General features: G+C 39.4%; 2 protein-coding genes across 2 annotated transcripts in view; both read right to left on the reverse strand.

Moving 5' to 3' along the window:
* Positions 1-5748, reverse strand: part of LOC117087517 (ATP-binding cassette sub-family A member 3-like) — a 111546-nt gene extending 105798 nt beyond the window's left edge. The window contains exons 1-3 of the mRNA XM_033217787.1: positions 5629-5748; positions 2614-2787; positions 1233-1411 (exon numbers count right to left, since the gene is read on the reverse strand). Coding sequence (XP_033073678.1) covers positions 1233-1411; positions 2614-2787; positions 5629-5653 — 378 coding nt within the window. The 5' untranslated portion in view covers positions 5654-5748. The remainder of the gene's footprint in view (positions 1-1232; positions 1412-2613; positions 2788-5628) is intronic.
* Positions 5749-6058: 310 nt separating this feature from the next.
* Positions 6059-17368, reverse strand: part of LOC117088566 (ATP-binding cassette sub-family A member 3-like) — a 62169-nt gene continuing 50859 nt past the window's right edge. Inside the window, exon 7 of the mRNA XM_033219833.1 lies at positions 6059-6211. Coding sequence (XP_033075724.1) covers positions 6059-6211 — 153 coding nt within the window. The remainder of the gene's footprint in view (positions 6212-17368) is intronic.

The raw sequence follows: 17368 nt of genomic DNA on the forward strand, positions 1-17368 counted from the left end.
TTTGCCATGTTGGCCAGACTGGTCTTGAATTCCTGACCTCAGGTGATCCACCCTCCTTGGTCTCCCAAAGCGCTGGGATTACAGGCATGAACCGTGGTGTCCAGCCGAAAAGCAGACTATTCTATTAAAATTGTAAGAGGCCGGGCGCGGTGGCCCAGGCCTGTAATCCCAGCACTTTGGGAGGCCGAGGCGGGTGGATCACAAGGTCAGATCGAGATCATCCTGGCTAACACGGTGAAACCCCATCTCTAATAAATATCCAAAAAAAAAGAAAAAAAGGCCAGGCGCAGTGTCTCACGCCTGTAGTCCCAGCTACTCAGGAGGCTGAGGCAGAAGAATGGCATGAACCCAGGAGGCGGAGCTTGCAGTGAGCCGAGATCGCGCCACTGCACTGCACTCCAGCCTGAGTGACAAGAGCGCGACTCCATCTCAAAAAAAAAAAAAAAAACTTAAGGAAGACAAAAGAAAATCACTGAGAGATGAGGCCATAGCAAACAGTATTATATTACTCTATTGGATCTTCTTTTTTGAGCGATACAGAAGTGAAAGATAATATGAAAAAATACTGAGAAGAGAGGGCAGGATGCAAATGCTCCCCCTTTCTCTGTGGTTCTGACTCTAGGAGATCTGACCTAACCAAGGAAATAATGCAGGTGGTGTGCGCCCAGACATAACTAACCTCTCCTAGCATATAAAGACACATCATATATTCATTTATTTTTATTTATTTATTTTTTTGAGATGGAGTTTCGCTCTTGTTGTGCAGGCCAGAGTGCAATGGTGCGATCTCAGTTCACTGCAACTTCCACCTACTGGGTTCAAGCGATTCTTCTGCCTCAGGCTTCAGAGTAGCTGGGAGTACAGGCGCGCCACCACGCCTGGCTAATTTTTTGTATTTTTAGTAGAGACAGGGTTTCACCACGTTGGCCAGGCTGGTCTCAAACTCCCGACCTCAGGTGATGCACCTACTTCAGCCTCCCAAAGTGCTGGGATTACCAGCATGAGCTACCGTGCCCAGCCGGTCACAAGCTATCATCTACCACTATTTACGTTTACTGGGGGGCTTAGAGGGTGTTAGGAAATGGCTAGTGAATTAGTATGGCTAGAGTGTAAATGAAAATGGTTCTTCCACCTGACCTACTGATTCTATTATAGACAGTGCTTTTATAAATATTATAAATGAAGTTCATAAGGATGGTGCCTCTATCAATAACAGAAGAATTATAACTTACCTGTAAGAAAAAGTTCCATGGCTTGGGCACACCATAGCTTCCTGGAAAGACAGCTTCTATATACCAGGCCACGAAGCTATACAAGAAAGCATCAAATAAAAACATTCCCAGCACATGGGCAAAAAAAAAGTTATCCAGTGTAGTTGATGAGAATATGTTACTCCATTTAAGTCCAACTCCTAAGACATAAGGATTCATTTAGTGCCAACTGAGATTAAAACAGTTATTCATCTATATCAAATTAAATACTTAAGAAAATAATTGTGTTGATGCTTTCTGGCGGTCCCTACTACAGTCAGTCACTTTCTTGCACCCTTAGAATTTAGGTTGCCCCTTAGGGCATCTCAGTAACTAATCAGGTAATGTGCTTTCCATTATACCCCAAACAAGCAAATAATTGGAAAAGACTGAAACAAAAATACAATGTAGCTGTGTGTGGTGGCTCACACCTGTAATTCCAACACTTTGGGAGGCTTAGGCGGGCAGATCACCTGAGGTCAGGAGTTTGAGACCAGCCTGGCTAACATGGTGAAACCTCATTTCTACCAAAAACGCAAAAATTAGCTGAGCATGGTAGCAGGTGCCTGTAATTCCAGCTGCTCGGGAGACTGAGGCAGCAGAATCACTTGAACCTGGGAGGCACAGGTTGCAGTGAGCTGAGATCACCCCCACTGCACCCCAGCCAGGGCCATAGAACAAGACTCTGTCTCAAAAAAAAAAAAAATATATATATATATATATATATATATACACAAAAAAGTTCCATGTCTGGGGCACACCATAGCTTCCTAGAAAGGCAGCTTCTATATACCAGGCCACAAGGCTATACAAGAAAGCATTAAATAAAAACATTCCCAGCACATAGGCAAAAAAAAAAAAAAAATTTTGTTATATATATAAAAGTCAGGAAAATATTTAACAAAAATAAGCAGGCTTATGGGTTGTTAAGAAAGTGGCTCCTCTCTCTCCACCCCTCCTCATGCCAAATGTTCATGGAAATAAAAAATTTTAGAAAAACATAACTATTGAAAAGTAGGGATGAATGCTGACCAAAAGACAGAAGACTAGAAGAATTCTTGCATAGATACTGTGCTGATAGTAAAAGGAAGGAGGATACTAAAAGCAGACGGTGTCACTTTCCATCTATCATTAGACAGCAGGTGGCAACTCCAAAAGGAGTAGGAGGAGGCTTGCAGGAAATTTTGGAAATACTAATACAGAATGTGGAAGCACTCACGTCTATAGGTGGTGGTATAAAGTAGTGCAGTTTTTTGAAGGGGAGTTTAGCAATCTCAATCAATATTAGAATTGGAAATATCCAATCAGACACCAAAGATATATCTACTAGAAACATTGTAAAAATTACAAGGTAAATACTCACTCCATGTTTCTGCATCAGCTAGAAATTTAACTCCCAATGCCATTGCAAAATTTGAGCTGAGACAGGCTGCCAGCTTCTGGATAAATGTCATATTTCCATAGTAGAGATGGATGCCAGCAGCTGGAAAGTAGACGGCGAAAAAAAACAAACCTCCCAAAGCAACTGCAATATTCACTGCAATTAAGAAGAAAATTATAAGGTCAATTTAAGCAATCTTCAAGAATCTAACATGCAAATATTTTTGTTGATGAGTGCACGAAAATAAGTGCTGTGAGAAACAGAAACTTGTCTGTTTTATACAACATTGCTTCCCTCAGCACAGGGCTCTAATAGATAAAGTAAACAGCATGCAGAATTAGTGAGCAATATAAGTATAGAGATAAAAATCCTAAGAATGAATGAAAAAGAAATGCTAAAGATTAAAAACAGTGTAACCAAAATGAAGAATGCTTTTGAGGGGTTTATTCATAGACTGGACATGGCTAAGGAAAGAATCTCGGAGCTTATGGATAAAAATCTCAAGAACTGTAAAGCAAAGAAAACAAAGACTGAAAAAAAAAAAAAAGGACAGTACAAAATATCCAAGAACCATGTGACAATTGCAAAAGGTAAAATAAATGCATAATGAGTACATAAGAAGTAGAAAACAGAAAGAAACAGAAGAAATATTTGACACAATAATGACTACAAATTTCCCCCACATTAACGTTAGACGCCACACCACAAACCCAGAAAACTCAGAGAACACCAAGGATAAATGCCAGAAAACTTCAACTAGGCAAATCATTTTCAAGTTACAGAAAATCAAAGATAAAGAAAACAAAAGCCTGAAAAAAGCCAGAGGAAGAAAATACCTTACTTATAGAGGAACAAAGATAATTACATCCAACTTCTTTTCAGAAAATTTCTGTGAGAAATTTTCAATAACTATAAAATATCAGAATGCATTAACAGAGTTACAGAAGAGGAGACACACATGACTCATATTAGTAACACACGCTCAGCTTCATCAGCAATTGGGAAATGCAGATTTAAGTTGCTATGCGATAACATTTCACAGCCCTAATTTGGCACAACTTAAAGCTTGGCAATTCTAAATATTGGCAAGGATATGGAGCTTGATGATTCTCATCTTCTTCCAGTGAGGCTGTAAATTCATAAAACCACTTTGCACATAAGCCCTCAACGGGAAAGGAAACAATTCTTCTTGTTCTTTGTATGTTAGACCCTATACAAGGTCAGATATCCACATTTTTTTTTTTTTTTTTTTTTGAGACAGAGTCTCACTCTGTTGCCCAGGCTATAGTGCAGTGGTGCGATCTCGGCTCACTGCAACCTCTACCTCCCAGGTTCAGGTGATTCTCCTGTCTCAGCCTCCTGAATAACTGAGATTACAGGTGCCCACGATCACACATGGCTAATTTTTGTATTTTCAATAGACAGCGTTTCACCACATTGGCCAAGTTGGTATCGAAGTCCTGACCTCAAGTGATCCACCCACCTTAGCCTCCCAAAGTGCTGGGATTACAGGTGTGAACCACCACTCCCGGTCACAGATATCCAAAAATTTAAATGAATGAATGAATGAATGTATAGTTGCATCCACTGACTAGACTTCCTATTCATTCCCTTCTTCCAATCCTTCACAAACCTACCTCAATTGAAGCATTTCCAGGCCTTTCTCAACCTGGAATATCTTAATCCATTTCCTTTTTTTAAATGTGTACACTATACTTCATTAATTTTCGTTGTTCTCTGCATGTCTTCTTATGATGGTTAATGTTATGTGTCAGCTTGACTCTCCATGGGGTATACAGATTAAACATTATTTCTGGGTGTGTCTGTGAGGAGGTTCCCAAATGAGATAAACATTTGAATTAGTAGACTCAGTAAAGCAGATGGTCCTCCCCAATGTGGGCAGGCATCATCTAATGTGTTGAGGGCCTAAAAAGAACAAAAGGGTAGAGGAAGCGGGAAATTCTCTCTCATTTCTTCCTTGCTGCCTGCTTGACTGGGACATCAGTCTCTTCCAGCCTTTGAACTGGGATTTACACCATCACCTCCCCTGGTTCCCAGGCCTTCAGAGTCAGACTGGAATTATATCGCTGGTTTTCCTGGGTACCCAGCTCATACTCTGCAAATCATGTGACTATCGCTAATGTATTTCATAAACTACTTTGTTTGCATATAATATTCATGTCCCCAAGGTCAATATTAGCTCTGTGGGGCAGACAGTATATTTCAGATACATACACTGGGCACGGTGGCTCATGCCCGTAATCCCAGCACTTTGTGGGGCTGAGGCGGGTGGATCACCTGAGGTCAGGAGTTCAAGACCAGCCTGGCCAACATGGTAAAACCCCATCTCTACTAAAAATACAAAAATTAGCTGGGCATGGTGCCAGGCACCTGTAGTCCCAGCTACTTGGGAGGATGAGTCAGGATAATTGCTTGAACCCAGGAGGCAGAGGTTGCAGTGAGCCGTGATTGAGCCACTGCACTCCAGCCTGGGCCACAGAATGAGACTCTGTCTCAAAACAAACAAACAAACAAACAACAAAACAAAACAAAAACACACAAATACACAGAAGACACACAATGAGGATCTATTAATCAAGTGCAAGAACCCTTTCTTTCATTGAAGCAGTACTGCCGTTTTCTTTCTCTTCACATATACCACTCTCATCATCAGATCCTAGCAAACATCAGTCCCTCCAACGGAATATACAGGAGCCATCTCCATCTCAACCCTTCGGTTTGACAAATACCATACATGAAGTAGCAGCTAAAGGTTAGAAAGAACACCCAGACATGATCTTATTTTGGTTTTTGTCTTTTTTCGCACGTATCCTATGCTATGTTAATTGTCATTGCTCTCTTCATTCCCTTCCAAATCATTTCACATGTATATGATATTTGTCTTTTCGGTTAGAGTGTGTAACCAGAGGCTGTAGATGAGTTGGCAGCTAAAGTGTAGTTACTGAGAATATTTCACCACTGGAATCTCAGACTCACCTTTACTGAAGAAAGTGCTAACCATAAAGCTGAAGCGTATTGTGGCGATGGCATAAAACAGCAAAAAGATAACGATAAGGGTTGGGTCACTGCTTTGGATGACCGGTGCCGGTTTAACCTAGCAAAACAATTAGGAAACCAGTTCAGTCATGCTCTGAGTGGTACTGCACCAAAACCAAAGAGGAAAAATGAAACATCCATAAGTATTTGAAGAGTCTTAGTGAAACTGATGACTTTGCTCAGTGAAATGGAGAGTTAACAATTTATTTCTTGCAGATGGCCCATCCCTCTAGGTCTACAGTTTTGTTTGCTGAGAGACTAAACAGTCTCTGAGTTTCCACTGTGGGGTCAAAAAAAGCCACATTTTCATCACCTAGAAACCCAAGACCCATTTGGTCCCACATCACATTTCTGCTTTCCCTCTCAAAGTTTATTCACAACATGCTGCAATCAAATAGACACTTGCCTTGACAAAGAAAACTATGCACATAAAAATGATGATAATAGAATACAAACAGAGGAATGTGAAGAAATAGGCCACCCAGAGCATCCAATTACTGACTCCTATCATGAGCTGATATTCCTGTGGGAGAGTTGACAGAAATCAGATATCATGTAAAATAATACATCCATACAGTGCCTTAGAGTTTTCAAAATACATTCACAAATATTATCTAGTTTAATGTCTACAATCAAAATGGGTTAAATAATGAGTATTATTATCTCCAATTTATAAAGGATAGAATCAGGGCTCAGAAAGTCAAGTAGCTTCATCAAAATTAGTCAGCTAGTGAGTGGCAGTACTGTGATTCTTGAAAGCCCAGAAATAATTTCCCCAGTAATTCACCTTATATGGTTAAGACATGTAAAACAGTTAAATAAAGCTATAAACCACCTATATTATCACTTCCTTTCTTTTTATATCCTCTCCCAGAAGGAATTAAAAAATTTTAAATATATTTTAATTCACTCACAATGGTTAGAAACAAACATTAAAAATAAGATAACAGGTAAGGAAGAAAAAGCTCACAGAATTTTAGCAATAATCTTTATGAACTATACATTTTCTTTAGAGGTAGTTGTTTATAGACATATGTGGTATTTCAAGTTTTAACAAAAAAACTTGAATATATAATGTATAAGTCTGTTAAGAAGATTCAAATAAGTGATATAAGTTTTCAGAGGCTAATTTAAATATTTTTACTGAATTTTATTAATATGTCAATAGTAAATTATATGGCTTTAGGCTGTATAAGGGCAGATAACTGTATCTGCCTGGCACATAAAAGGTGTTTAATAAATGTTTGCTGAATAAATAAATGAATGAACGTGAGAATCTTTGGAAATATGCATATTTTCCAGTTTTAAAAAATGAATACAGGACCACTTTATTACTTATAGGGGACAAAAATAGAGAGAGAAAGTGTCTCTTTTAAATTTTCTAGGGATCAGTGCTAGAACCAGACTTAACAAATTTTATCGAACAATTAAAATGACAAAGTATATTTAACAAAAGAAGTGCAAGAGTTCTACACAGAACACTATAAAACACTGTTGAAAGAAATTAAAGCATAATAAATGGAAAGATGCCTCACTTATATGGATCAGAAGACCTAATATTATTAAGATGGCAATACACCTCAATTTGTTCTGCAGATTGAGCACAATCCCTTTCAAAATCTCTGTAGTTATTTTACATAGATTGACAAGCATATAGAGTCTTGCTCTGTCACCAAGGCTGGAGTGCAGTGGTGCTATCTCGGCTCACTGCAACCTCCATCTCCTGGGTTCAGGATCAATAAGGAAAAAGAGAGACAATTTAACCTAACATACACAGAGCATGCCACCCAGCAAACACAGAATACAGATTTTTCTCAAGTGTGCATAGAACATATCCAGGATAAACCATATTACTCTACAAAACAAGTTTTATTACATTTAAAGACCGAAATTATACAAAATACCTTTTCTTATCACAAAGGAATAAAACTAGAAAACAATAGCAAAAGGAAAACTGGAAAATTCATAAATATGTGAAAATGAAGCAAAACACTCTTAACCAACCAAAAGCTAAATGAAGAAATCAGAAGGAAATGTAGCAACTGCCTTGAGACAAATAAAAACAAAAGCACAACATACTAAAACTTGTAAGATGCAGTGAAAGCAGTACTCAAAGGGAAATTTATAGCTGTAAATACCTACATTAAAGAAAAATAAAAATTTCAAATGAATAACCTAACTTTACACCTTAAGGAACTAGATGAGTAAAGTATACATAAATTTAGGAGAAAAAAGGAATTGAGATAAATAGAGAATAGGTAAATAATAGAGAAATTCAACAAAACGAAAAGTTAATGATTTGAAAAGATAAAGAAATTGACAAACTTTTAGCCAGACTAAGAAAAATTGAGAAGACTCAAATAACTCAGAAATGAAAGTGACAGCATTACTTCTGATTTTACAGAAATAAAAAGAATGATCTCAGAGTACTATGAACAATTGTATGCCAAAATATTGAATAACATAGATGAAATGAACCAATTTGTAGGAACATACAACTACCCAGCCTGAGTCATGAAGAAATACAAAATCTGAACTGACTTATAACTAGTAAGGACGTGAAATCAGTAATCAAACCACTCAACAAAGAATAACCCTGGACCAGAGGGCTTTACTGGTGAATTCTACCAAATATTTAAAGAAGAATAAACAATAATCCTTTTCAAACTCTTCCAGAAAACTGAAATGGAGATAACACTTTCTAACTTATTTTATGAGGCCAGGATTACCTTGATAGCAAAGCCAGGCTAAAACATGACATGGAAAGATTATGAATATTGATGAAAAGGTTCTCAACAGAAATATTAGCAAGTAAAAATCACCAGCATATTAAAAGGATTATATATCATGACCAAGGAGGATTTATATCTGGAGTACAAAGAGGATTCAACAAACACAATCAATTAATTTAATGCATCACATGCAGAAAAGAATGGAAAAAACACATAATCATCTCAATTGATGCAGAAAAATATTAACATTTTTTAAATGAGGAAACACTCAATGCACTAGGAATAGAAGGACATTTCCTCAACATAATAAAGGCCATATATAAAAATCTGCAACTGACATCATAGTATTTAATCAACAATCAGGAGAAAGACAAATATGCCTGCTTTTTCCATGGGCTAGAAATTTAAGTTCTAGCCAGAAAAATTAGGCAAGAAAAATAAAAGCCATCCAAATTGGAAAGAAAGAAACAAAAATATCTCTGTAAATGACAAGATCTAGCCGTACTTACACACAAAAAATAAATTCAGCAAAATTGTAGGATACAAAATCAACACACAAAAATTACTTGCATTTCTATATACTAACAACAGACAATCCAAGATGAAAATTAAGAAAACAGGCCGGGCGCGGTGGCTCAAGCCTGTAATCCCAGCACTTTGGGAGGCCGAGACGGGCGGATCACGAGGTCAGGAGATCGAGACCATCCTGGCTAACACGGTGAAACCCCGTCTCTACTAAAAAAAATACAAAAAATTAGCGGGCGAGATGGCGGGCGCCTGTAGTCCCAGCTACTCGGGAGGCTGAGGCAGGAGAATGGCGTAAACCCGGGAGGCGGAGCTTGCAGTGAGCTGAGATCCGGCCACTGCACTCCAGCCTGGGCGACACAGCGAGACTCCGTCTCAACAAAAAAAAAAAAAAAAAAAAAAAAAAAAAAAAAAAAAAGAAAACGGCCGGGCGCGGTGGCTCAAGCCTGTAATCCCAGCACTTTGGGAGGCCGAGACGGGTGGATCACGAGGTCAGGAGATCGAGACCATCCTGGCTAACACGGTGAAACCCCGTCTCTACTAAAATATACAAAAAATTAGCCGGGCGAGATGGCGGGCGCCTGTAGTCCCAGCTACTCGGGAGGCTGAGGCGAGAGAATGGCGTAAACCCGGGAGGTGGAGCTAGCATGGAAATGAATACAATACTTAGGAATAAGAACAATGGAGACAAAAGATTTCAACACAAAAAACCACAAAACATTGCTGAAAGAAACTAAGGCAAATATACATTAAAGACATCTCAAGCATTTTAAAATGCAGATTTTATTATTACTCAAGTATAGTGAAGCCAACAGATCAGGAGACAATTGCCACTGAGAAAACATAAATAATGATCCATTACTGGGTATATACCCAAAGTATTTTAAATCATTCTACTATAAAGACACAAGCACACATATGTGTACTGCGGCACTGTTCACAATAGCAAAGACTTGGAACCAACCCAAAAGTCTATCAGGTGTACCTGATGGACTGGAAAGTCCACTTTCAGGTGTACCTGAAAGTGACGGGGAGAGGGGGAACCAAGTTGGAAAACACTCTTCAGGATATTATCCAAGAGAACTTCCCCAACCTAGCAAGGCAGGCCAACATTCAAATTTAGGAAATACAGAGAACACCACAAAGATACTACTCGAGAAGAGCAACCCCAAGACACATAATTGTCAGATTCACCAAGGTTGAAATGAAGGAAAAAATGTTAAGGGCAGCCAGAGAGAAAGGTCAGGTTACCCACAAAGGGAAGCCCATCAGACTAAGAGCAGATCTCTCGGCAGAAGCCCTACAAACCAGAAGAGAGTGGGGGCCAATATTCAACATTTTTAAAGAAAAGACTGGATAAAGAAAATGTGGCACGTGGATCGTTCTAAGATGGCCGAAGAGGAACAGCTCAGGTCTACAGCTCCCAGCGTGACTGACGCAGAAGACGGGTGATTTCTGCATTTCCAACTGAGGTACCTGGTTCATCTCACTGGGACTGGTTGGACAGTGGGTGCAGCCCATGGAATGTAAGCCGAAGCAGGATGGGGCATTGCCTCACCTGGGAAGTGAGAAGTGTCAGGGGATTTCCCTTTCCTAACCAAGGGAAGCCATGAGAGACAGTACCGGGACACTCCCACCCTAACACTGTGCTTTTCCAATGGTCTTCACAAAAGGCATACCAGGAGATTATATCCCACACCTGGCTCTGTGGGTCCCACGTCCACAGAGCATTGCTCACTGCTAGTGCAGTAGTCTGAGATGGAACTGCCAGGCAGCAGCCAGGCTGGGGGAGGGGCATCCATCATTGCTGAGGCTTGACTAGGTAAACACAGCAGCCAGGAAACTCAAACTGGGTGGAGCCCACCACAGCTCAACGAGGCCTATCTGCCTTTGTCGACTTCACCTCTGGGGGCAGGGCTTAGCTGAACAAAAGGCAGCAGAAACTTCTGCAGACTTAAATGTCCCTCTGTGACAGCTCTGAAGAGAGCAGTGACTCTCCCAGCATGGAGTTTGAGCTCTGAGAATGGACAGAATGCCTCCTCAAGTGGGTCCCTAACCCCCAAGTAGCCTAAATGGGAGACACCTCCCCAGTAGGGGCCAACTAACACCTCATACAGCTGGGTGCCCCTCTGAGATGAAGCTACCAGAGGAAGGATCAGGCAGTAATATTTACTGTTCTGAAATATTTGCTGTTCTACAGCCTCCGCTGGTGATACCCAGGCAAACAGGGTCTGGAGTGGACCTCCAGAAAACTCCAACAGACCTGCAACTGAGGGTCCTGACTGTTAGAAGGAAAATGAACAAACAGAAAGGAATAGCATCAACATCAACAAAAAGGACATCCACACCAAAACCCCATCTGTAGGTCACCATCATCAAAGACCAAAGGTAGATAAAATTACAAAGATGGGGAGAAACCAGAGAAGAAAAGCTGAAAATTCTGAAAACCAGAGTGCCTCTTCTCCTCCAAAGGACTGTAGCCCCTCACCAGCAATGGAACAAAGTCGGATGGAGAATGACTTTGACAAGTTGACAGAAGTAGGCTTCAGAAGGTTGGTAATAACAAACTTCTCTGAGCTAAAGGAGCATGTTCAAACCCATCACAAGGAAGTTAAAAACCTTGAAAAAAGATTAGATGAATGGCTAACTAGAAAAAACAGCATGGAGAAGACCTTAAATGACCTGATGGAGCTGAAAACCATGGCACAAGAACTACATGACGCATGCATAAGCTTCAGTAGCCTATTCATTCAAGTGGAAGAAAGGGTATCAGTGACTGAAGATCAAATTAATGAAATAAAGCAAGAAGACATAATTAGAAAAAAAGAGTAAAAAGAAACAAAGCCTCCAAGAAATTTGGGACTATGTGAAAAGACCAAATCTGTATTTGATTGGTGTACCTGAAAGTGACGGGGAGAACGGAACCAAGTTGGAAAACACTCTTCAGGATATTATCCAAGAGAACTTCCCCAACCTAGCAAGGCAGGCCAACATTCAAATTTAGGAAATACAGAGAACACCACAAAGATACTACTCGAGAAGAGCAACCCCAAGACACATAATTGTCAGATTCACCAAGGTTGAAATGAAGGAAAAAATGTTAAGGGCAGCCAGAGAGAAAGGTCAGGTTACCCACAAAGGGAAGCCCATCAGACTAAGAGCAGATCTCTCGGCAGAAGCCCTACAAACCAGAAGAGAGTGGGGGCCAATATTCAACATTTTTAAAGAAAAGAATTTTTAACCTCGAATTTCATATCCAGCAAAACTAAGTTTCATAAGTGAAGGAGAAATAAAATCCTTTACTGACAAGCAAATGCTGAGAGATTTTGTCACCACCAGGCCTGCCTTACAAGAGCTCCTGAAGGAACCACTAAACATGGAAAGGAACAACCAGTACCAGCTACTGCAAAAACATGCCAAGTTGTAAAGACCATCGATGCTAGGAAGAAACTGCTTCAACTAATGAGCAAAATAACCAGCTAACATCATAATGACAGGATCAAATTCACACATAACAATATTAACCTTAAATGTAAATGGGCTAAATGCCCCAATTAAAAGACATAGACTGGCAAACTGGATGAAGAGGCAAGACCCATCAGTGTGCTGTATTCAGGAGACCCATCTCATCTGCAAAGACACACAGAGGCTCAAAATAAAGGGATGGAGGAAGATCTATCAAGCAAATGGAAAGCAAAAAAAAAAAAAAAAAAGCAGAGATTGCAATCCTAGTCTCTGATAAAACAGACTTTAAACCAACTAAGATCAAAAGAGACAAAGAAGGCCATTACATAATGGTAAAGGGATCAATTCAACAAGAACAGCTGACTATCCTAAATATATATGCACCCAATACAGGAGCACACAGATTCATAAAGCAAGTCCTTAGAGATATATAAAGAGACTTAGACTCCCACACGATAATCATGGGAGACTTTAACATCCCACTGTCAATATTAGATCAACAAGACAGAAGGTTAACAAGGATATCCAGGACTTGAACTCAGCTCTCCACCAAGCAGACCTAATAGAAATCTACAGAACTCTCCACCACAAATCAACAGAATACACATTCTTCTCAGCACCACATCGCACTTATTCCAAAATTGACCACATAGTTGGAAGTAAAGCACTCCTCAGCAAATGTAAAAGAACAGAAATCACAACAAACTGTCTCTCAGACCACAGTGCAATCAAATTAGAACTCAGGATTAAGAAACTCACTCAAAACTGCACCACTACATGGAAACTGAATAACCTGCTCCTGAATGACTACTGGGTAAATAATGAAATGAAGGCAGAAATAAAGATGTTCTTTGAAACCAATGAGAACAAAGAAACAACATACCAGAATATCTGGGGCACATTTAAAGCAGGGTGTAGAGGGAAATTTATAGCACCAAATAAATGCCCACAAGAGAAAGCAGGAAAGATGTAAAATCGACACCCTAACATCACAATTAAAAGAACTAGAGAAGCAAGAACAAACACATTCAAAAGCCAGCAAAAGGCAAGAAAAAACTAAGATCAGAGCAGAACTGAAGGAGATAGAGACACAAAAATCCCTTCAAAAAAATCAATTAAACCAAGAGCTGGGTTTTTGAAAAGATCAACAAAATTGATAGACCACTAACAAGACTAATCAAGAAGAAAACAGAGAATAATCAAATAGACTCAATAAAAAATGATAAAGGGGATATCACCACCAATCCCACAAAAATACAAACTACCATCAGAGAATACTATAAACACCTCTACGCAAATCAACTAGAAAATCTAGAAGAAATGGATAAATTCCTGGACACACACACCCTCCCAAGACTAAACCAGGAAGAAGTTGAATCCCTAAATAGACCAATAACAGGCTCTGAAGTTGAGCCAATAATTAATAGCTTACCAACCAACAAAAGTTCAGGACCAGACGGATTCACAGCCAAATTCTACCAGAGGTATAAAGAGGAACTGGTACCATTCCTTCTGAAACTATTCCAATCAATAGAAAAAGAGGGAATCCTCCTTAACTCATTTTATGAGGCCAGTATCAACCTGATACCAAACCCTGGCAGAGACACAACAAAAAAAGAGAATTTTAGACCAATATCCATGATGAACATTGATGCAAAAATCCTCAATAAAATATTGGCAAACTGACTCCAGCAGCACATCAAAAAGCTTATCCACTACGATCAAGTTGGCTTCATCCCTGGGATGCAAGGCTGGTTCAACATATGCAAATCAATAAACATAATCCAGCATATAAACAGAACCAAAGACAAAAACCACATATTATTTCAATAGATGCAGAAAAGGCCTTTGACAAAATTCAACAGCCCTTCATGATAAAAACTCTCAATAAATTAGGTATTGATGGGACGTATCTCAAAATAATAAGAGCTATCTATGACAAACCCACAGCCAATATCATACTGAATGGGCAAAAACTGGAAGCATTCCTTTTGAAAACAGGCACAAGACAGGGCTGTCCTCTCTCTACCACTCCTATTCAACCTCATGTTGGAAGTTCTGGCCAGGGCAATCAGGCAGGAGAAAGAAATAAAGGGTATTCAATTAGGAAAAGAGGAAGTCAAATTCTCCCTGTTTGCTGATGACATGATTATACATTTAGAAAACCTCATCATCTCAGCCCAAAATCTCCTTAAGCTGATAAGCGACTTCAGCAAAGTCTCAGAACACAAAATCAATGTGCAAAAATCACAAGCTTCCTATACAACAATAACTGACAACAGATAGCCAAATCATGAGTGAACTCCCATTCAAAATTGCTACAAAAAGGATAGAATACCTAGGAATCCAGTTTACAACGGATGTGAGGGACCTCTTCAAGGAAAACTACAAACCACTGCTCAGTGAAATAAAAGAGGACATAAACAAATGGAAGAACATTCCATGCTCATGGATAGGAAGAACCAATATTGTGAAAATAGCCATACTACCCAAGGTAATTTATAGATTCAATGCCATCCCACTCAAGCTACCAATAACTTTCTTCACAGAATAGGAAAACAACTATTTTCAAGTTCATATGGAACAAAAAAGAGCCCGCATTGCCAAGACAATCCTAAGCCAAAAGAACAAAACTGGAGGCATCACACTACTGGATTTCAAACTACTCAACAAGGCTACAGTGACCAAAACAGAATGGTACTGGTACCAAAACAGGGATATAGACCAATGGAACAGAACAGAGCCCTCAGAAATAATACCACACATCTACAACCATCTGATCTTTGACAAACCTGACAAAAACAAGAAATGGGGAAAGGATTCCCTATTTAATACATGGTGCTAGGAAAACTGGCTAGCCATATGTAGAAAGCTGAAACTGGATCCCTTCCTTATACCTTATACAAAAATTAATTCAAGATGGATTAGAGACTTAAATGTTAGACCTAAAACCATAAAAACCCTAGAAGAAAACCTAAGCAATACCATTCAGGACATAGGCATGAGCAAGGACTTCATGTCTAAAATACCAAAAGAAATGGCAAAAAAAAAGCCAAAATAGACAAATGGGATCTAATTAAACTAAAGAGCTTCTGCACAGCAAAAGAAACTACCATCAGAGTGAACAGGCAACCTACAGAATGGAGAAAATTTTTGCAATCTACTCATCTGACAAAGGGCTAATATCCAGAACCTACAAAGAGCTCAAACAAATTTACAAGAAAAAAACAAACAACCCCATCAAAAAGTGGGCAAAGGATGTGAACAGACACTTCTCAAAAGAAGACATTTAATCAGCCAAAAGACACATGAAAAAATGCTCATCGTCACTGGCCATCAGAGAAATGCGAATCAAAACCACAATGAGATACCATCTCACACCAGTTAGAATGGTGATCATTAAAAAGTCAGGAAACAACAAGTGCTGGAGAGGATGTGGAGAAATAGGAAAACTTTTACACCGTTGGTGGGACCATAAACTAGTTTAACCATTGTGGAAGACAGTGTGGCAATTCCTCAAGGATCTAGAACTAGAAATAGCATTTGACCCAGCCATCCCATTACTGGGTATATACCCAAAGGATTATAAATCATGCTGCTATAAAGACACATGCACACGTATGTTTATTGCGGCACTATTCACAATAGCAAAGACTTGGGACCAATCCAAATGTCCATCAATGATAGACTGGATTAAGAAAATATGGCAATATACACCATGGAATACCATGCAGTCATAAAAATGGATGAGTTCATGTCCTTTGTAGGGACATGGATGAAGCTGGAAACCATCATTCTCAGCAAACTATCACAAGGACAAAAAACCAAACACCTCATGTTCTCACTCATAGGTGGGAATTGAACAATGAGAATACTTGGACACAGGAAGGGGAACATCACACACTGGGGCCTGCTAGGGGTCGGGGGAGGAGGAAGGGATAGCATTAGCAGACATACGTAATGTAAATGAGTTAATGGGTGCAGCACACCAACATGGCACGTGTATACATATGTAACAAACCTGCACATTGTGCACATGTACCCTAGAACTTAGAGTAATATAAAAAAATAAAAATAAAAAATTTTAAAAAAGAAAAAATCAGATCGAAATCATGGAACTAAGGATTCAATTAAGAAAAAATTCACTCAAGAGCTTCAAACAAAGACTAGATCAGACTGGGTGCAGTGGCTCACACTTGTAATCCCAGCACTTTGGGAGGCCGAGGCAGGTGGATCACCTGAGGTCAGGAGTTCAAGACCAGGCTGACCAACATGGTGAAACCCCGTCACTGATAAATACAAAAAATTAGCCAGACATTGTGGCACATACCTGTAATCCCAGCTACTTGGAAGGCTAAGGGAGGAGAATCACTTGAACCCAGGAGGCAGAGGTTCTAGTGAGCCAAGACTGTGCCATTGCACTTCAGCCTGGGCAACAAGAGTGAAACTCTGTCTCGAAAACACAGAAACAAAAACAAAAAAGACTAGCTCAAGCATGAGAAATAACTTCAGAACTTGAAGACAGGTCTTCTAAAATTACCCAGTCAGACCAAAGAAAGAAAAGACAATAAAAGAATGAACAAAGCCCCTGTGTCACATGTAACACCATAAAGTGACTAGACATTCAAATTTTGAGAGTTCTAGAAGGTGAAGAGAAGCCAAAAGGCATATAAAACCTATTTAATGAAATAATAGCTCAAAACATCTCAAGTCTAGCAAGACATTTAGGTATCTTGATACAGAAGGTTCAGAAATCCACAAGTAGATACATCCCCAAAAGGTGTTCTCTACAGAACACTGTAGTCAACTGTGGTAAGTCAGAGACAAAAAGAGAATTCCAAAAAGAACAAGAAAAAGCATCTAGTCACAAATAAGGAAAACCCCACAGACTAATGGTGGACTTCTCAGCAGAAACCTTACATGCCAGGAGAGAATGGAATGATATATTCAAAGCTGAA

The sequence above is a fragment of the Trachypithecus francoisi genome, unplaced genomic scaffold (genome assembly GCF_009764315.1).
Source record: "Trachypithecus francoisi isolate TF-2019V2 unplaced genomic scaffold, Tfra_2.0 Lachesis_group10, whole genome shotgun sequence".
NCBI classification, from domain to species: Eukaryota; Metazoa; Chordata; class Mammalia; order Primates; family Cercopithecidae; genus Trachypithecus; species Trachypithecus francoisi.